Here is a 19,343-nt window from a genome sequence, read left to right as displayed (position 1 = left end):
TTTGGTCTTAAATTTTGGGATGTTACACAAAAACCGTTCGATCTAAAATTCGAGTTTCGGGCTGTGCACTGCTAAGCCAAAGCTTAGAAAATTCATAACTTCCTCATACGAAGTAAGATTTGGGCGTTCTTTTTATGCACGCTCTCGGTTTAACTTATACTACAACTTTGGTTTAGATTACTAAGGCCAAAAAGTCATCTATCGTAAATTCACTATTTACGTCACACAGTGTCGTGCCGATTTTGTCGTGAAACTTCGACAGGTCATAACTTCTTCGTTATAACTCGGATTTCGGCGTTCTTTATATGTCCGGAATCCTTGTCATGACCAATACAACTTTCTTCATCGATATTGGGTTTATCTAACACTTTATTTTTGACGCTTATTTTTATCCTTTATTTATTATATCATCATAAACAAGTAATAAGCACATAAATTCACATAATTCACGTATTACTCAAATAATTCATCTTTATTACTTCAAAATAGGTTACAATGGTTGATCTGACTATTACATCACTATACTAATGCTTAGCCCAGAAACACGGGCATTACAGAATAGGTCCCTGCTCAGAATATCATCTCTACCCGTCACCTAAACATCAAATAATGACCAATCTCAAATACAACTCAAAATACCCAAAATACCCTTAGGTCAAACTTGGTCAAATCATGGTCAGTGTCAGAAAAAGTCAAAAGTCAAACTTGGTCAACACAGCTGAGTACGCCCAGTGTACACAAGTGGTGACCCAATTATAGGTTGGTTGACTTAGTACGCCCAGCGTACGCTGCCTGCACTCAATCCTTCCATTAAGAGCTTATTCATTAAGCTCTTTTGCTCAAATTCTAGATCCAACCCTAAACTAACGTTATTAACCATAAAGTTTCCAACTTTATGATCTTGCATGGCTAATAAGTGCCCAATCATGAAAACCCTAACTACTTAACCCATTAAGACCTTGAAACTCATGCATGGAAGGAAACTAACAATCAGGATTATATGTTTATGCTTCTAAATGCTCCAAAACGTCTAAAAGGACATCTTGAATGGATCTAGAGCATGCCATACTCAAGGAAAACATTGATTGGGGACAAAAGCACATAATAACACTACATAAGCTAGATTTATCCAAATGAGCATCAAGGTATGAACTTTATACCTTCCAGAGATGTTGGAGGGTGCAAAGCGTCCAGATCCAAGGTTGTTCCAAACTTCTAAGTTGTTCTCTCTTCCTTCTTCTTCCTCTATGCACACCAAAACACTCATAAATGGCTCAAGAATGCTCAAAATGAATTAGTGTTTGGAAGGGTCGAAGTTGGGGCTGGAGGCTGATGAAAGAAGGATGACTTAGGACTTAACGATGCTTAAATAGGGTACAAACCCTAAAAACTAGGGTTTGCACCCTTACCACGTACGCCCAAACTATTAGCCTTTTGCATAATTTAGCCATCAAAGACACCATTTCACAATTCATAGGTTAGTGATAGAAGGTCATTTTATGGTGGGACCGAGTTTGGTGGCGAGGGTAGATGAGTGTAAAGTGGGTATAAGATGTATGGGGTTGAAATCTAAGATTAGGGGAGTGTGGTTGCTAATGACATGTTAGCAAAGGCTCATGTGGCAAAGGTTGGTGGAAGGGGTGTAAGAGCGAAGGAGTTGCATGGGGATCCGGTTCATCCAAATGCATTTGAGTTTAGAGTGGGATGGTTTCGTGATACTATAGCAAACACCTATTGTAGGTGCTTGTAATATTTTTTGCGAAAAGGGTTGCAGATTAATATATTATCGAAAAATACTAGCACAAAGCATTATATTACATCGAGACATAAATCATTCAGTGTGGCTTGAAAAGTGGAGAGTGCAAAGCCCAAAGGAGATGTCAGACGATATAACGAATAATTCATAATAGTTGTCTACCTTGTGTGTATTGAACCAGTGACATGTATAACACCCTAATCCTCGTTACCATTCACAACCATTTCACACCATAAACTAGTCACACCTTTCATAATATGTTGTTTGCACCTTTGATTTGGAGTACAAAGAAGGGAACGGTGAAGGGCGATTTGTTAAGGTCTATGGTGACATCTAGAAAAGGTCCATCAGAATGGAGATTGGATCCTATGTCGATCAATACTATAAATGAGGGGATTGGTACAATCGAGAAGAAGGGAGGCAATTCAAGGTTCGACAATATTATAACTGTCTCTAAAATCAATAAGAATGATAAGCGAGTGGCCATCAATATGACTCATAATACAAAGTGCTTTAGGAGATGAGAGGTTGACAAGGGTATGGGAGAGAGATATGAAATGGTTATGTGGTTATGTAGTGTGAAGGATGGCAAATTCGGCGTCAGTGTAGGATGTGTACTCGAAATTAGGGTTGGTATCATTGTTAGAAGTTGTAAGGAAGTCATGGGGAGAACCAGGTGGCAATGAGTCCCATGATGAGGATGAACTAGGGTGAGTTGTATTTATAGCCGATGTGGTATAAATTTTAAGAAACGAAAGCAAAGGCTTGATGCCGATAGTTTTTCTAGGACGTCAAGGAAATTCTTGTGTAGTATGGGTGTAATTGAGTCGAGCCAGCTAGTGAGATATTCGGGACCGACTCAAAAAATATTTGAAATCGACGCAGTTCAAGTCGAGTCGAGCTCAAGCTCGAGTATTGAAATACTCGGTCGTGAAGCTCATGAGTTTAATCGAGCTTAGTTATATTTATACTTTTACTCTTTATTTTATTTAAATTTTACATAATTAAGGGTGTGTTTGGGGTTACTTTTTAAACTTAAAAGTCCTTTTTATAAAAAGACTTTTTGTAAAAGAACTTTTTCTAAAAGAAAGTTTTTAAAATGTATTTGGCTTGGCTTTTAAGGCTTTTAAATGGCAAAAGTCAGTCACAAAAGGACATGATTTCATGACTTTTGAAAAACCATTTTTTTGTTGTTTAAAAGGAACTTTTATATTTAACAAACATCTTTTGGACATTTTTAACTTTTTGGAAAAGTTAAAATTCCAAAAAGTCGTAATGTCAAACACTCTTTGAGTCGAGTTGAACTCATGAGCTTAATCATATTTCTATTTCAATTTAATTTAAATTTATCTTTATAATAATTAATCGAGCCAAGCTCAAAATTATCGATTATTTTATCAAGCTCTGAGACCAAATTTGAAATTGAGGCTTGAATCAAGCTTGAGTTAGGTTTCGAGCCCGAGTTTTCAGTAGAATCGAGTTTCGAGCTTGGCAATACTCAACTCAGGTGTGTGTGTCTTAAGCCTTAACAATGGAATAGAGAATAGAGGGGAGCGGCTTTGAGGCATGAATCAACACCGAAATCATTGATCATTGATTTTGTATTCAATGAGTTCAACATTGTGGGGGCAACTCTATAAGTATTGATCCGCTTGAAAAAGCCAATTGAGGGCGTGTTGTAACAAGGAAAAAAACAAATTGAATTATTAAATGCATGAACGTAGACGCCATTGAGATTTCAACTTGCAAGCAAAGCCAAGTAGTGGTCCTCCTAAAACTCAATATGAAACCATTCAACTTGTTTGCACCATGAAAATCTTGAGTGTATGAAGTAAGTTAAATTATACAAAATTACAACATAAAAATCTATAAATAAATAAAACAAAACACACGACTATACAAATCTAGCAATTGTTCTACTCTCTCTCTCTCTCTCACTCTCACTCTCACTCTCACTCTCTGAGGTATATATATATGCACAACACAAACACAAAGACAGACAAAGAAATTGAGCACTACTCTTTACACAAAACTTGTTTGCTTTCTACTAGATGATTCTGAATCGATACTGTAACTGCTCCTTCCAGATTCTATATGATCAAAAAGCCTTTCAGCTCTCCATGAAACCGAATTTCCAGATTTTAGTAACATTCCTAGTGCTGATGAACATGTTGCCCTTACAATTGCATCTGTTGAACGACTTGCTTTCCCCACCAATAATCCAAACACCTGTCATTTATACAACACAATTACACAATATAATCGTTTTTGTTTTTTTTAATTATTATTTACTAAAAAGTCACCAGGTGATATAATAACAAGACTCTGAAAAGTACATGATTTAACTATCATGATTGTCTTTAAGTTACCAGTATACTATTTTTTTACAAAATTGGCCCAACTTTTTTTATAACTGTTTTTTTACATGTTTGTGTAAAATTGGTTTTTTTACAACTATAAAGTTTGTTAGTTAATAATAAACAAGTTAAATAGGAAGACATTGTTACCTGATAATAATAAGAAGCTGAAATGTGTTGATCATCTGTCAAAGCAAGCATGCTGCTGGATAAATAAATGGCATTTGCTTGGATAGCAGGCCATGGAGCATCAAAAGCCTAAACAATAATAAAAACTAAATTTTTATATTTCTTCAATACATTAATTAAATTTTATAGTTGCTGATAATAAATAAATAAAACACAGGATTTAAATTTTTAAAAGACCTGAATTATTGATGACATGTAAGTATCAATTCTGGAAGCCAGATGCTGAACAAGTAGTCTGGCCAGATCTCTAAGGAAATCATGATAATCACTTCTGAAAAGGGTAAAATCGTAAAAATGTCAAAACCATGAAATATATGAAATTATTATATATAACATGTACCTGTGATCAGAAGTAAAGCGTTGTGTGTTAAGTAGAGGGATTAAATCGTCTATTTCCATGAGGGGAGCTACCCCTTTCATAGTATTCTGTTTAGTAATTTTATAAAATTATTAAAAAGCAAAGAATTTTTTTTAAATAGCCAAGAGATGAGATGCGGAGGATAATTACCCGACAAGCTTGTCTGACAGAATATTCCTCATCAAGAAGATGAAGAATCAAACGTGGCAACACAGCATGTACCTAAAAAAGTAGTTTATAAAAAAATATATAAAAAAGTAATTAAAAAAAATCATTGAGAAAAAAACCTGTTCAAGAAAAGAGTCACGTTGTGCCCCAGAACCATATTGACTTAATGCTCCAAATGCTGCAAAAGCATTTGCTCTCATCTTAGTGTCCATGGAGACCTGTTTAAAGACATAATAAATTACTTTTAATAAATTCAAAAGAAAAACATATATTATTTAAATTAATTTGAATGATATTTTACTATTTTTATATTTAATACTTCACCTGAAGATTGCGAAGGCGCACACACAAATTAAGTAGAACATGTTCCACGCCATTTGGTGATGACTCAAGAATCTGTTACATTTATTAAAATATAAATATTCAAGTTTATAAAAATAAACAATTGTTGTAATTATTAAATAATATACCGAAAGTAAGCATAAGACTGCAGTCAATTGAACTGATTCATCTGAGTCATCAAGCAATGCCAATATTACACCAAGAATTTCTTTTGTGTGTGTATTAATATGAATAGGTGGTATCTGCAACAACATATTATAAAAATAAAAAACTTTGTAAAAAAAAAAGGTATAATTTAATAAATTTAATAATTGTAAATAAGAATTGTAAGATGTATGACCTGGACAAGTCCTCTTAGACATAGACGCCTGACCATTGGAGAATCATCTGACACATGTCTACATAATGCTTCTACTATTTCCTCCAATACTGAACCAGATCCTTCATTGCTACATTCACAAATAATAATCATTAAATATAAAATATAAAAATATATATTTATGAAAAAAAAAAAAAAGTATTTAAAACTTAAAACATACCTGTGACGTACAAATTCTGATAATGCTGCTGCTGCAGCTTCTCTCTGGAATCTCACAGGTTGATTCAAGTATTTACTTAAAATAACTGATATTGCTGAAACCTGAATAAATTAATAGGAAATAAGAAATAAGAAAAGCTTTTTCAAAATAATAATAGTAATAATAAAAAATACAAGTTTACCTCTTTAGGTCTTTTTATTGAAATACATCCAGCCAAAGCACCAATAAGTTCAATCCACTTTTCATCAACAATGTGTTCTCCATCTCTAGCCAAAATCTTTACACCAACAACATATTTATTTATTTATTTAAATACATTTTAAAAGAAAAAATCAAATGTATCAAAAAAAAAACCTACCTTTCCCATTTCAAGATCCCCAACACATTCACAAAATGCTTGAAATGCTATTAGAAGTATACTGCAAGTTAACATGACCACATAAGAGCAAATTCAAATTTCAACCTCAGTTTTATACATTTTAAAGTTATTATAAAAATTAAAAGTAACACAAAGAGATTAATTAATTACCGAAGTTGTTCGTGTTGGATAGAAAGAGATTGGCTGTGACAACTTCCTAAATGAAGAGTAAGTATAGCTGTAACAGACGCATAATTATGTTCAACTGCTCTTTTTCCAATTTTACCCCCTCCTCTGTAGTAAATGTAAAATGTAAATATCAAATCAATGTAACTTTATCAATAATTAAATTATAGAAAAAGACCTGAAAAATGCAGTTAAAGCAACAATAGCAGCTTGAAGAATCTCATCTTCAGAACGTGTGAGAACAGAATCTCCAGAAATGTCTCCTTTTGATATGTCAGTTTTAGTGTGGCTTAAGGCAGATATTAAATGCTCCAGAAATAATGGTGAAAGTTCATTATGTTGTGAAAAAGCCTGTAATTTTCAGGGGTAGATAAGTAAATAAGTAAATGTGAATCTTATAATTTGATGGATATACTTACATAAAATGCATCCTGCATAGGCCAGCCACCTGGCATTCTTAGTATATCTTTTGTTACTATATCTCTTGCAGCAGCTGTTAATACTTCATTGAATACAACTCTAGGACTTGTATGTTCAGCTAGACAAGATATCTTTATTTTATTAAAAAAAAAAAGTCAAAGAAAACGATAATAATAAATGAGATACTTAAAAAAATAAAAAGTTAAATTATTTGAAAGGATACAGCAACAAGTGTTTCATGGCGTAAATATTTCTCAGACACATGAACTGTAGCAGAAAGCAAAGATTGAGCAGTTCTGAAGAAAAACACAAATGTCAATATAACTGATCAATGAAATGTGTAACAACATAAATGACAAAAATGACCTTGAGATATCAGTTTCATTAAGCTCATTTCCTCTTTTTGTAACAAACTCAATGACTGCTTGTATACCACCTTCTGCTGAGGGCTTAACTCTATCACATATAGCTACAGAACAACCATTGAGAGTAGCCACCAACTGTTTTATCAAATTTCCAAAAAAAATATATATATATTAATAGTCAACACAACACTCAGAATAGTCAAACTTCATATGAAAAGTCAAAGATTATTACCTCATCTTTTGTTAACAAAACACAAACAGATGAAATGACACGATTAAACACTTCTGAAGGATCAATAGATGTGTCCTAATCACACAAAAAAAAAAAAAACAAAATATGAGTCATTTTTTTAAATCAGTGCATTGTATTATTGTAATATTGTGTTAAAGGTTACTTTTTTCAAAATGGCAATAACGTCCTCGAGAGATGACAAAGCAGCATAGGAAGATTCAACAGGTGTGGTGTAACTAGAAGCTACATGTCTTGGGAGAGATAGAGATATATCAAAAAACTGGTCTAAAATCTGCATGGAGTAAATAAAGGTAAAAGAACAATACAAGATTTTATAAACTTTTTTAAAAACATTTAGTAGAAACTTTTAAATACCTGAGCAGAAACTTTTCTAACTTGAGAATTTGTATCTGCACAACGTGGAAGATACACTATGACTCTATCTCCCAAACACAATGCATCTCTACTTGGCAAAAGAAAAGCAGCTGCAATTCCACATACATAAATCATAATTCATTTATAGAAAGTGAAACATTTTATAAAATATAAACTTACATGGTAAATTTGAAACATTTGACTTTGAGTTGCCAGTGACACAAAGGGTACGAAATTTTAGAAGCATTTCATAAACTGCATTGCATCCTCTTTTTCTTTGGTAATCAAGAGGTGAAGAAACAATGTGATCGATTTGTTTCAAGATATGTAAAAGTTGCTCTGCACGACTTCTTCCATCTTCCCCACTATAAAATATAAAAAATTTTATATAATGTTGTAGAGTTTTATGTAAATTGTTAACAACATGAATACCTTGTGAGAAGAATTGCACATAAAAGAGTGATGAGATTGTCTATTAGAGGATTCACAGCTCCAGCTGGATCATTAGGTAAAGAAAAGAATCCCAATGTTGCCTGTAAAGTAATAAAAAAAATGGAATAAGTAGACTAGAAAATTAAATTTTTTTTTTTTTTTAAATTAAAATTTGTCACCTTCATGACAATATTTCGCATTTCGGTTGTTAACTTTGGATCCACAGATACTAAAGTAGTGCAAGCACTTAAAGCAAGGGCCTAAAATAAATAAATAAACATGGAAATAGTTAAATAGCTCATCTTCAGAGTGATTATAATTTATAAATTATAAAATTAAAATTAAAATTAAAAACCTGAGTGTGTAAAAGCTCAACACTTAAATCAGAAAAGCCTTCTTCATCATGTCTACGCATTAGGGTTAGTATGTAGTCAAGCAACTGGTCTCTTTTTTTCAATGGGAATGAAATTCCACTTTCAGCAGCATTAATAACAGCACGCCCTAAAGAACATAAATAAATTTAAAAAACAAGTAACATATTTGTAAAAACTTTATATAATATAGTAATATACTAACCTAGTAAGTCAATAGCAGTGATAACAGCTTGTTTTGCACTAGGGTGTCTTACAATAAGAAGATGTGATAACATATTAGTGCCCTAAAAAAAAAAGAACAAATAATTCCATGAGAAAATTTGAAAGACACAAAATGAAGACATTTATTTTAAGTTTTTAATGTTACCACAAGTGCATCTATTCTGGCTTCAATTACAGTTGAAGGAGCATATCTTGCAGCATATCCATACATAAGAGCTAATGCAGCATGAATGTCATCAGAATCTTTAATCTTAGTTTTATCTGAGAAGAAGGATAGAAATCTGCATTTCAAACAGTCTTTTGTTGTCAAGACTAAAGATAAAATTATCATAAACAATAAAAATTAAAAAGTATATAATATAAATATACCTCTGGAGAACACTTTCTCCAATGTTGTCAAGAATGTCTTTAAGTTTATCTAAAACAGTATCCAAGTGGGATGCTGCAACCTGCAAGGAATTGACAAGGATTTAATTTACTTCACAGGGGTAATTTGGTAATTCCATACATACCAATCCCATGGCTTTAGCCAAACCAAGTCGATTTTCAGGAATGGTGATATTTGCTTGTTTGTACATCCAGTCAATTTTATCACGAACATAAGTCCTGTTATCAACTTTCTGAAGAAGTATACCAAGACATCTGTAGGAAAAAAAAAATATTCTCAATAACATAATTTAATAAAATAAAAGTAATGAGAATGAGAATGAGTTCATACCTGTGAAGTAATGCAGAATGCTCATCATCAGATGTATAAAGCTCATACTGCTTTGCAAAAGCATTTCCAAGAGAAATGACCCAATCAGTATCTTGAACAACATCCAAAGTTTCTGCAAGAAACTGCAAAAAAAAAAATAATAATAATAACAATGACACATTTTTAATGACATGAAATGTAAAATCTCTATTTGGAAATGATGACACATACATTGATTATCATATCATCCCATGTTTCTTGATAATTAAGGTCTTGTTTAAGGTCTTCAGTGTCGCTGACATAAGCTTTCATTTTTGGAATCTAGAGCTTACCAAAACAATATATTAGTTAGAGTTAGGTCAAAGCATCAAAACTAAACCAATCACATTTAAAAATAAATAAATAAATAAATAAGATTATTGACTACATAACTCGGTACCTCATCTTGCCAAAACAAGTTTATGTTTTTTGGAAATAGTGAAGCCAAGTAACACAATACCTGAAAATACCATGAAAAAGCAAAGTAATTTTCTATTGTTATTAGTAAAACTAAAAATAACTTACAAAAAAAAAAAAAAAAAAAAAAAAACCTTACTGTTAAAATTTGAGTAGCCAGTTGTTCTCTTGCAAGAGGATTGTGAAGAAGCACCACTAAACGTGCAAAAAGCTCCTGAATTTGTTCATTTGAAAACCAATCATTCAATCAATTAATCAATAAATCACTTCCATTTGCTTTCAAATTTCAATCAATCAGTTTCATTTTCTTTGAATCAATTACCTCAGGGCGTGGAATATCAACACGAGTTCTACATTCACGTATCATTTTATCATTATGAAGAGCTCTATGTCTATACATATCTGATATGCATCTGCAAACCTGTAAAATACCTTTTCATTATTCTAAATTGTAAACTTATAATTTATATCATATGTTTGAGATATAAGAGAAATTTCAACATACAGTGGCAACTGCACCAGTGTATAAACGAGGTATGATCATCTTCAACATAAATGGCCATAGAACATGCTGCAAAATTCACATTCGTTTAGCTATTGTGCAGCATAAAAAGTAAATAAATAAACCTTTTAACAAAAAACAATGTCATACATGTTTATTCTCATCATAAAGAGGGAAAATCTGGACAATTTATTAAGGTTCAACTTACTTTACCTCCATTTCAGGAATAGTTATGGTTATTAAAAGGAGACCCTTTTCACATATTGCCCTTAACTCTGTTGGACGAACAGCTCCAATCTTTACCTTCAAGAAACAGTGAAAAAAACACACACAAACACCATTTGTTAGACATTATACAAACAATTCATAATCACACATAGATGAAATACAAATTACAAATTACAAAGTTACAAACCTCTGATCTCTTTTGCTGAAAGGAATAATACAGATTGCTAGGTCTAAATGGATCCCTCAAGCTCACAAGGTCATCAATTTCTTGATCTGACATGGCACAATGTCTTACAAGATATTCAACAAACAGCTCCCCAGAAGGACCAATCAAGTAACAGTGGGAAGCCATAACAACTATTAACTGGAAAAAGAGAAGGAATTCAAGTTAAAATTTTAAATTTTAAATTTAAACTAGCAATATTGTAAAAGTTGAATGAACATGAAAGAAAAAAACGTACTTCTGCAAGTGCTTTACGAACACCCAAATTTTGCTCTTCTAATAACACTGTAATGGCTTCTATTAATGCTGGCCTTTTATTATGCCAAGCTTCAGATAACCTTGGTAAAAGATGCTTTAGAACACATAGAGCACCAAATGTCATTTGATCTTCTTTCAACTTGGATTTCTGTATAAAAAGACGCATGTTAATTCATCAAGAAAGTTATTTTTGTAATTATGATATGAGAAAGAAACTATGGGACTCACACTTAGAAGAAAAACAAATAGATCTGCAGGATACACCAATCCAACAGTGAGAAAGCAATGTTGAACTTCATTATATGTCTGCAACAAAAGCAAACAGTTACAAAGCAATATATCAACAACCTCTCAATGAAAATTCAGATATTTGAATTTGTATAGTCATTGAGAAAAGAAAAAAAAAAAAAAAAAACACCTTTAAGCCAACACAGAAATTTGAACGCTGTTTGATGTCAGTATAACTACAAACAACTGGTAGAAGTGTTGATAAAACAACTGTGAGATCCTGAAAAAATTTAACATAAAACAGTTGTCATTGAACAATTAGCATTCAGCAATGTTTCTACAATCAGAAAAAGCAATTGGATTTGTTCATTAGAACCCTGAATTAGATGGAGAAGAAAGTAGACTTGACTCATTTTATGGGCTTGAATTCCTTTCCCCGAGTTAGAGGGGTTTTCAAAAGATTGTGGTCTTACACTCTTACTAACCTCAAAATCAAGTAAAGGAGAACCGTTTTGAGGGAGTGAAGCATTCAATAGATTATGAAGACTACATGTAGCCAAAAAGGCAATATCTTGATCCCTCTTATACCTGCATAAGTGACAAAGATTTTGAATGATCATCATACTATGTTTCAATCAAAAATCATTATGAATGATCATCTATCTTACAATTCCAATATAGTTGGAACAAATTTTGGTAAAGATGCCTTCAATAATGTTCTTGTAACAAGCCCAACTAACTGACCCAATGCTTCTACAGCAGATGTCCTAACCTGAAGCAGAAGCAATATTAGCAGAACTTTTCATTAAAAGAAACACCCAAATTACTATGTTTTTTAGTCCCCGGTTGTGTAATTTTAATGATGTTGTAATTCACAATTGCAAACCTTAAGATCACGTGAAGTTGCCCAATTTTGCAATAATAACTCAAAGGCAGAATTTAGAAACGACCTGCACTTAAACCCATAAGATCAAAAAGAAAGAAAAATAGTGTTTACATATCATAGTATCAAAAGGAAACAACAATAAAAAAGAAAAATGATTTCTCACGTGACATCACTATCAAGAATTGATGAAAGAGGGTACTCCACACTGTATTGCCAACAGGCTTGACACCAACACCTGAAAGCTGGAAAAAACAATAACACAAATAAAAATAAATGTAAGATTAGAGATAACAGATGCATGTGTATGAAATAACCAATAGATGATAGAATTAGTGAAAGGGAATCATGGAAACAAGGAGTTAAAGGCTCTTTCAGCATACCATTTGCAAAAATTGGCCTATGTTGATCTTTAACATTCCCTAAAATGGGAAGAACTCGGGAAAGCACACCTTTAAGTCTTGGGGTAAACTGCAGAGCTTCAAATAAATGATCATAGCACCAAAAGATATTCAGTTTCAGGACTCGGTTTTGAAAACATGAAAGAAGAGTTACAAGGATGCCAAAGAGTTGGATAGAGGACTAACCATCAGAAGTAGCAAAGTCTGCAAGTATTTGAACCATAGCTGGAAGAGCTGAGTTTTGTGCAGATAAGTGAAGAAATAGTTCTTCCATCATCTATGGAAGTAAATCAGAAAGCTTGAACAATCAGGCATACATTTTGGAGCAAAGATAGATGTGAAAGAATGATGATATTCTTTTTGACTGTTTCTATCTACTTACAAGGTCTGGTAAATGAGAACCAATAGCAACAAGTAGAGATGAAGCAGCCCTTTGCCAATCAGCTTTTATTTCCTACATGGCATATTAAAAGATAGATGCCAAACAATATTATAAGCATTAAATTACAAATTTTGAAATGATTAATCATTAGAGAAACAATACTAAAAAGACTCAACCCAAAATTACCTTTGATGAAATGATCTCAGCAGTGGCAAGTTTAGCAAGTTTGGTCATATAAGCTGTGTCAACTTCCCCTTCTTCAAGGGCACTAATTGCAATCGACATAACTTTAAATACACCAGCAATATTCCCAAACCTCTGCAAATAACAGGAAAAAGAAGTTCAAATAGTCTTTCTTTTTTCTGATTACGTGTGTAATTTATGTTACAGTTAGTGATAAGCCGTATAGTAACACGATGCTTGCGGTGAAATTAGAGTCGCCTTTACGAAATTTTGAGAAGAGGATTACAGAAAAAATACAGCTTCATTAGTGCACAATTATTGAAATTACAGTAATTGTGGAAAAGAGAAAGCTTTGTAAGTTTATGCAATAAGAATGTAAATACCCGACGGCCGCCGCGAGATACCGTTAAGCAACAATCAAGAACTAAAAGCGGGTTCCTGCAATTCCATTCAATTTCAATTCACCAATTCACCAATTCAATTAAGTGTGAAAGCTTAACATTACGTATACACGTATGCTTACAAAGGAGCGAGGGCTTTAAGAGACGCCATGGACGCTTGCTTAACCATTGGGGATTCATCAGCGAGCGATGAAACCAGAACCTGAATCGCCTCTGGGAATCGAAGATAAAAATATATGATGAAAATTCTGATTTAGATAATCGAAAAAACCGTAGAATTAGGGAAGTACCAGGAGCAGGAAGCGAGTTTCCAGAACTTGATGCCATCACTGCATTGAATCAAAGGAAAACAAAGAAGAAGATGAAAAGGGAAGAAAATTGGATCGCAAATTCGCAGTGAGAAGGAAGAAGACAGCCCGTCGTGTATAATTGCCAGGTGGCTTGCGGTGCTTTTTTATTCACCCTTCCAGAAAATTAATACATGTCTCACACTTCCTTAAAAAATATAATGATTATGATCCTAAAATATTTTTAATAAAATAATAATAATAATAATAATAATAATAATAATAATATTATTATTATTATTATTTTGAACAGCAATGTAGGATGATTATTATTTTATTGTTATCTCATAATAAATATATATGAAAATGTTTCATTTGAACGGTTAAGATTGCAAGATATATGTCAAGTGGTTTAGTTTGATTTTATGATTTTACAAACCAAGTTATCTGCATTGCAATTTGACAGGTATGATAATTTAGGCCAAAGGATGCGAAATGAAGGATAAGATAACTGAATTTTGTTTTTCTTAAAAAAAATTGGTTAACTATTTTTAAATTTATTATTAATATATTATTCTTGTAAGCTAACATTATCGGTTCATTTTGAATTAGTAACCGAACTCAAATATTGGGTTCATCAATTTTTTATATTTACCAAACAACTGAAACAAATGTACCTATCACAAAGCAATTATAGACCGCTTGCGTGATCGAAACAGGAGTTGTACTATTGCAAATAGGTGGAAATGGCGATTGGAGGAGTAGAACAATTACATTGGGTAGACTATAGAGACATCTTGATGCACTTATTAACATTCTAGTTTATGTTCATATTTGTTGTAAGTAACATGATACATCATATCACAAAAGGTGAGACATGCAACTAACATAGCTCACGTCTTAGTAGATGTATGCTCAGAAAATATTTTGCACATGCCTTAATGTTGAGTGAGAAGCCAACATATTTACACATCACGACTTTCCTAAGAAATAATGTGTTTCATTCGTTTGAACTCTTCTTAACTCTAGAAGGTCCAATATCACTAATTAAATGTAAGAATTTTGTATGAAAACACTAGTTTCATAAACACCAAAAAAGAATAAAAGTAGAAGCCATATGTAGTAGTTTGCACGGTTTTGCAAACCTCTTGGTATGGCTTTGCATCTTATTCACCGTTTTACAAACTTTCCTCCTAAACACTCGTCACTTCCTCTTAGGAATAAAAGTAGATACTGTATGCAGTGGTTTGCACAACTTTGAAACTCTCTTGGTATGTCTTTGCACCTTATTCACCCCTTTACAAACTTTCCTCGTAAACATCTGTCGTTACCTCATATGAATAAACGAGAAAATAAATTGCACACACAAGAACACAATATTTAACGTGATTCAGTCAACGCGATCTACATCAACAGGGCAGGAGGGAATATTCTTATTCACGAGCTTGAAAACCAATAGTACGATTGAAACCCTAGCTATCCGACGTATTATATAGGCAACGTATAAAACACAACCTTAACTAGAACAGGGTCGGGCATAGTTACATGTATCAATGCAGGTTCATACCGAGGAGGGCTCCCCCCCCCCCCCCCCCTCGACGCACCCCATGGGATAAGTGTTTGTCGTGTATAGATCCGGGTCTAACGAACCTCAACCTACTCCGAACACTTTCTTGTTGATATCAGGTGTCAAGTTTCTTTACGGGTCGATATCTATTCAAGTCTTTAAATTTCAAGTCACATTTAACACCACCTTATATGCATGGTTTGTACAAGTCGTCTATAAAGTTGTACAAAAATGATATATCTTTACCAAAATTCTTATAAACGTGTACCTACACGGTACGACTTTACCAAGATCTTGTAAAGCTATACACCCCGCTAAACAAGTTCCAAAAACCTACTAGCAAGATTGTTGTGAAGTCTTACGGCTTAACCCCTAAAGGCATATGTTATTAATAACAAAAGATGAATAGAACTTTAAGTGTATACAATTCCTACAAAAACTCATCATTACACCTTTGATGTGATAGAACAATTATTAAAATCAATGTCACTTTGTAATATGGAAAACATAAGCTACAAATGAGTTTGCTATCTTGTAATGGTTGCATCACAATATAAGTAGACCACAATCAAGGAGTACCTGTGCTAGAGCGGTTATTTGAGAGAATAAGCACCGAAAGTAAGTTGTGATAGCCGATAAGCAATTACTCCGAATGGTTTAGTTATTGAACCCCATTTTGTATGAATTAAGAGTTTGGATAACATAAGTTACACATTTAAAAAATTAACACCTTTATCGACATTTTTAAAAATTAACACTTTTATCGACACTATTAAATATAAAACTGTAGTGTGATACAATATAAATTGCTAAGTTTTGTAGTTTTGAAAGTAAATTAGCCAAAAAAAATTAAAGCTTTATCCTCATTAAGACACGAAAATCGTGTCTCACATTTATGTCATAATACTCAAAACATTTTTTATATAACATGCTTTAGTACTTTAATGATATTTGTTCAAACATTTTCTATGCTCCCATTTGTTTAAAACTTCTCTTTTTCTGACATTGACTATAGTATATTAACTATGAAATGTTTCTTGTAAAATAAATTTCAGAATTACTTCTTGTAACCACACTTTGATTACAAAATTGGTAGTCTTGTTTTCAATTTGTGAAAGAGTTTATATTTTTACACCCTCGTGTTTTAATAATGAACAAACGGGTCCTTGGTCTTTGAAACATTGCACTAACAATATAAACTTCATTGTTTGATGTTCCTCTAAACAAATTGAGGAAACACCAATTTCTGAATCCTCAAAGATTATAAACAATTTCAACCTATCTTGCAAATATTTAGTATGGATTCTTAAAATTTAACTCAATGTGGAGTAAAAATGCAGCAACTATACATACTCCATAGTTTCTATACTTGTGTTCATAAAAAACTTATTCCTATTTTCAACTTAACAATAAACTGAACACTTGTATTATAAATTATCAATTGTAAATTATAATAATTGGATTCATTCATGAAGAGCTAAAAGGTGATCCAACAGGTGCAGCAAGTCCAAGAGATCGCATTATTTTAAACCTTCTAACTTTTCTTGATGTATATAACGGGCAACTGACCTCCTACATAACAATAAAAACATGTCATTTTATATCTATATTTTAAAATAATTTGCAAATTTGGTCCCTGAGGTTTTTGTATTTCCTTTTTTGCAAGTTTGGTCCTTACTTCAAACATACAAAAACCTTAAATAAGAACCAAATTTGCAAAAAGGAAAATTTAGGGACCAAAGTGAAAAAATGAGATAAACTCAGGGACTAAAATTGTAATTTATGAATGTAGGAGAAAAACAGCAAATTGAGCACCCTTTAACTCACATCAAAATGGACTTTTGGTTTTCTTTCACGCTTGCTTCTTGCTCTACCTGAACTCGATGAGTTATCCCTTTCTGAATGAGCAAAAAAGAATATATAAATGTTTGAAAATTGAAGCAATTTTTATAAAAAGTTACAATATTTCCTCTTTTGGAAACTTTCAAGATTTGAATTTTACCTATTTGATCATGTGTTTTAGCCCAAACAGCACTTCCAGGAGTTGTGGATACTTCCCTGATTTCTGTTGGTTGTGATCTATTAGGATTCAGCTCCAAATCCAATGCATCATTTCTATCTTCATAATTTCTATATTCCCACATAAAAAAAATAAAAACTTTGAGAATTTATAATATAAGGGTACCAAAAAAAAGAGTTAAAAATGTGTTCTTGATATTGAGGAAAGATTCAAGTGTTAAAAGTTAAAACCTGTTACTGCATGGTTGAACATGTGCTTTTTGACCAAATGATTTAACATTGTTTTCAGACTCAATGGATTTAAAAAATGGATAAATTGTATTTGTACGCCTTATTGTGTCATTTGACATATTTAACCTCCCCATAGTGACACTTGTCTGAATCTCTCGAAGCTCTATATCTGTTACATTAAAAAAAAAACAGAAAAAATGGACATAATAAACAGAAAGACATCTTTTTTAACCCTAGAAAACAAAAGTAGACACATGAATTCCATTCCATTTCCCCCCAATCAAATGCATGACAGAATTTAATTCCTTCATGTTCCAAATCCTTCAATTCCCAATTCCATTGATGGATTTTGATTCATTCAAAAATAGTCTACACCTTTTAATTTATGTGTACAACTTTGACAATGTTATGGGGGCATTCTTTCACAAAAATTCAAATATCTCATAAATGCAATTATCCACATTTCCCTCCAACAGTACTTGATAAAGCATATAAAATGTCCATGTAATGTAATCTTTATTTATCATCAAATCAATCACAAAGTAGAGATTCTTATGGATTGATTGGATTCAATATATATTTTCTATTACAAGCATCAATTTTGGTCAAACAGATGAGCCTATAGACCATTAAGGTTACTCATATGTGAAACCTAAGGAACCTTGAAGGTGCCTTTTTTCCATCAATTATGTTCTAAAGAAAGATGAAACAATCACACTAAAGAAAAAGGACTAAAAATCATGCAAACTAACTACAGTAAGCAAATTGTGCACTCAATTAAGAGATAGGTAATTTAATAGGGAAATATAAATTGCAACAGGTTGAATTTTATGCATACATGAATAAAGGAATCTAAAACTATTCATAGAAACCCTAATCCGAACAAACATGCAAAAGTACCCGTATTTTTTTCGGAAATGGCTGATAGATCAAGCCAATTCATACATAAATCAACACATATGCTTCATATATCAAATCACAAGTCGCAATTTTCGGAACACAAGTTCGAATTTTGAAAAAGGGAAAGAGTTAAACAAGACCTTTGGAGGAACAGATGGGAAGAAAGAATTCAGTGCGAGGTTTGGATGTAGAAGCACTTCTCGGAAGCTGAAAACACTTGGGTATGTGATCAATTTGTCGGGTTTTCTCCGTCTTATTCTTTCTGCAATACACCTTAACCTCCATTGCCATTGCAGCGCTAAGTTGCGAAATAACGAGAGAGATGGAGAGGGAGAATGGAAGGCTATAGCTTTTGATGGATTATTTGGGAAAGAGCATGTATATATGTAGGAATTGACAACGCAAAAATTGGATTGGGGAATCTTGAATGGGTCGCATTGGATCACTCTCTTCTGACCCTTCTTCCCACAAATTTCTTTTGGGGTGAAAACTTCAAATACAAAGTTTCCCAAATGCATTATGAACCCACATCATTCGTTTTCTTTATCGTGTTATAGTACAGAAGTCATTCTATAATAAAAACGTATTGGATAATGTCACCAAGTCTTGTAATATTGTCATTCTAAGTTTAGTAAGTTGGTTGTTGATATAGAGCTCTAAAGAAACATTTTATCATTTAAGTTTAGAAGAAAAAAACATATTATCATACAAATTTTTTCTTCAATCTCGATGATTGATCTATTTGACGATCTTGTGGTGATCGATCTATTTGCCAAGATATCGATTCTTTATTCTAGTGTCTAGAATATCAAATTGCTACTAAT

General features: G+C 32.5%; 2 protein-coding genes across 3 annotated transcripts; both read right to left on the bottom strand.

Moving 5' to 3' along the window:
- Positions 1 to 3,574: 3,574 nt before the first annotated feature.
- Positions 3,575 to 16,012, bottom strand: LOC145119583 (ARM repeat superfamily protein). Of its 2 annotated transcripts, XM_079055258.1 has the most exons (51): positions 15,949 to 16,012; positions 13,806 to 13,844; positions 13,638 to 13,728; positions 13,498 to 13,552; positions 13,118 to 13,249; positions 12,932 to 13,003; positions 12,736 to 12,826; positions 12,532 to 12,627; positions 12,315 to 12,393; positions 12,152 to 12,215; positions 11,934 to 12,037; positions 11,751 to 11,853; positions 11,456 to 11,545; positions 11,266 to 11,343; positions 11,018 to 11,185; positions 10,744 to 10,920; positions 10,542 to 10,631; positions 10,332 to 10,397; positions 10,149 to 10,247; positions 9,966 to 10,040; positions 9,810 to 9,869; positions 9,602 to 9,691; positions 9,392 to 9,513; positions 9,186 to 9,315; positions 9,043 to 9,122; positions 8,819 to 8,954; positions 8,654 to 8,735; positions 8,433 to 8,578; positions 8,257 to 8,337; positions 8,078 to 8,178; positions 7,826 to 8,010; positions 7,646 to 7,755; positions 7,434 to 7,562; positions 7,271 to 7,345; positions 7,040 to 7,173; positions 6,897 to 6,969; positions 6,673 to 6,804; positions 6,432 to 6,604; positions 6,239 to 6,361; positions 6,068 to 6,128; positions 5,891 to 5,986; positions 5,710 to 5,810; positions 5,511 to 5,619; positions 5,299 to 5,412; positions 5,153 to 5,224; positions 4,948 to 5,046; positions 4,811 to 4,882; positions 4,643 to 4,728; positions 4,480 to 4,573; positions 4,264 to 4,371; positions 3,575 to 3,985 (listed from the first exon to the last, which is right to left on the bottom strand). In XM_079055258.1, the coding sequence occupies exons 2-51, from the start codon at positions 13,840 to 13,842 to the stop codon at positions 3,779 to 3,781; spliced, it is 5,148 nt and encodes a 1,715-aa protein (XP_078911384.1). In that variant the 5' UTR covers positions 13,843 to 13,844; positions 15,949 to 16,012; the 3' UTR covers positions 3,575 to 3,778. The 2 variants fall into 2 exon arrangements, with proteins under 2 accessions (XP_078911384.1, XP_078911385.1); XM_079055259.1 differs by lacking the exons at positions 12,932 to 13,003; positions 13,118 to 13,249; positions 13,498 to 13,552; ... (1 more) ...; positions 13,806 to 13,844; positions 15,949 to 16,012 and having other exon boundaries at positions 12,532 to 12,619; positions 12,736 to 12,820.
- A 552-nt stretch (positions 16,013 to 16,564) lies between these two features.
- Positions 16,565 to 19,062, bottom strand: LOC145118712 (uncharacterized). Its single transcript, XM_079054394.1, has 5 exons — positions 18,660 to 19,062; positions 17,620 to 17,788; positions 17,372 to 17,499; positions 17,197 to 17,267; positions 16,565 to 16,941 (listed from the first exon to the last, which is right to left on the bottom strand). The coding sequence occupies exons 1-5, from the start codon at positions 18,808 to 18,810 to the stop codon at positions 16,837 to 16,839; spliced, it is 624 nt and encodes a 207-aa protein (XP_078910520.1). The 5' UTR covers positions 18,811 to 19,062; the 3' UTR covers positions 16,565 to 16,836.
- Positions 19,063 to 19,343: the final 281 nt, after the last annotated feature.

Source organism: Lactuca virosa, chromosome 6, assembly GCF_052849685.1.
Source record: "Lactuca virosa cultivar CGN04683 chromosome 6, Lactuca_virosa_CGN04683_v6, whole genome shotgun sequence".
NCBI lineage: Eukaryota > Viridiplantae > Streptophyta > Magnoliopsida > Asterales > Asteraceae > Lactuca > Lactuca virosa.
The sequence above is the reverse complement of the archived record's forward strand: the minus strand, read 5'-3'. Positions and strand labels throughout refer to the sequence as shown.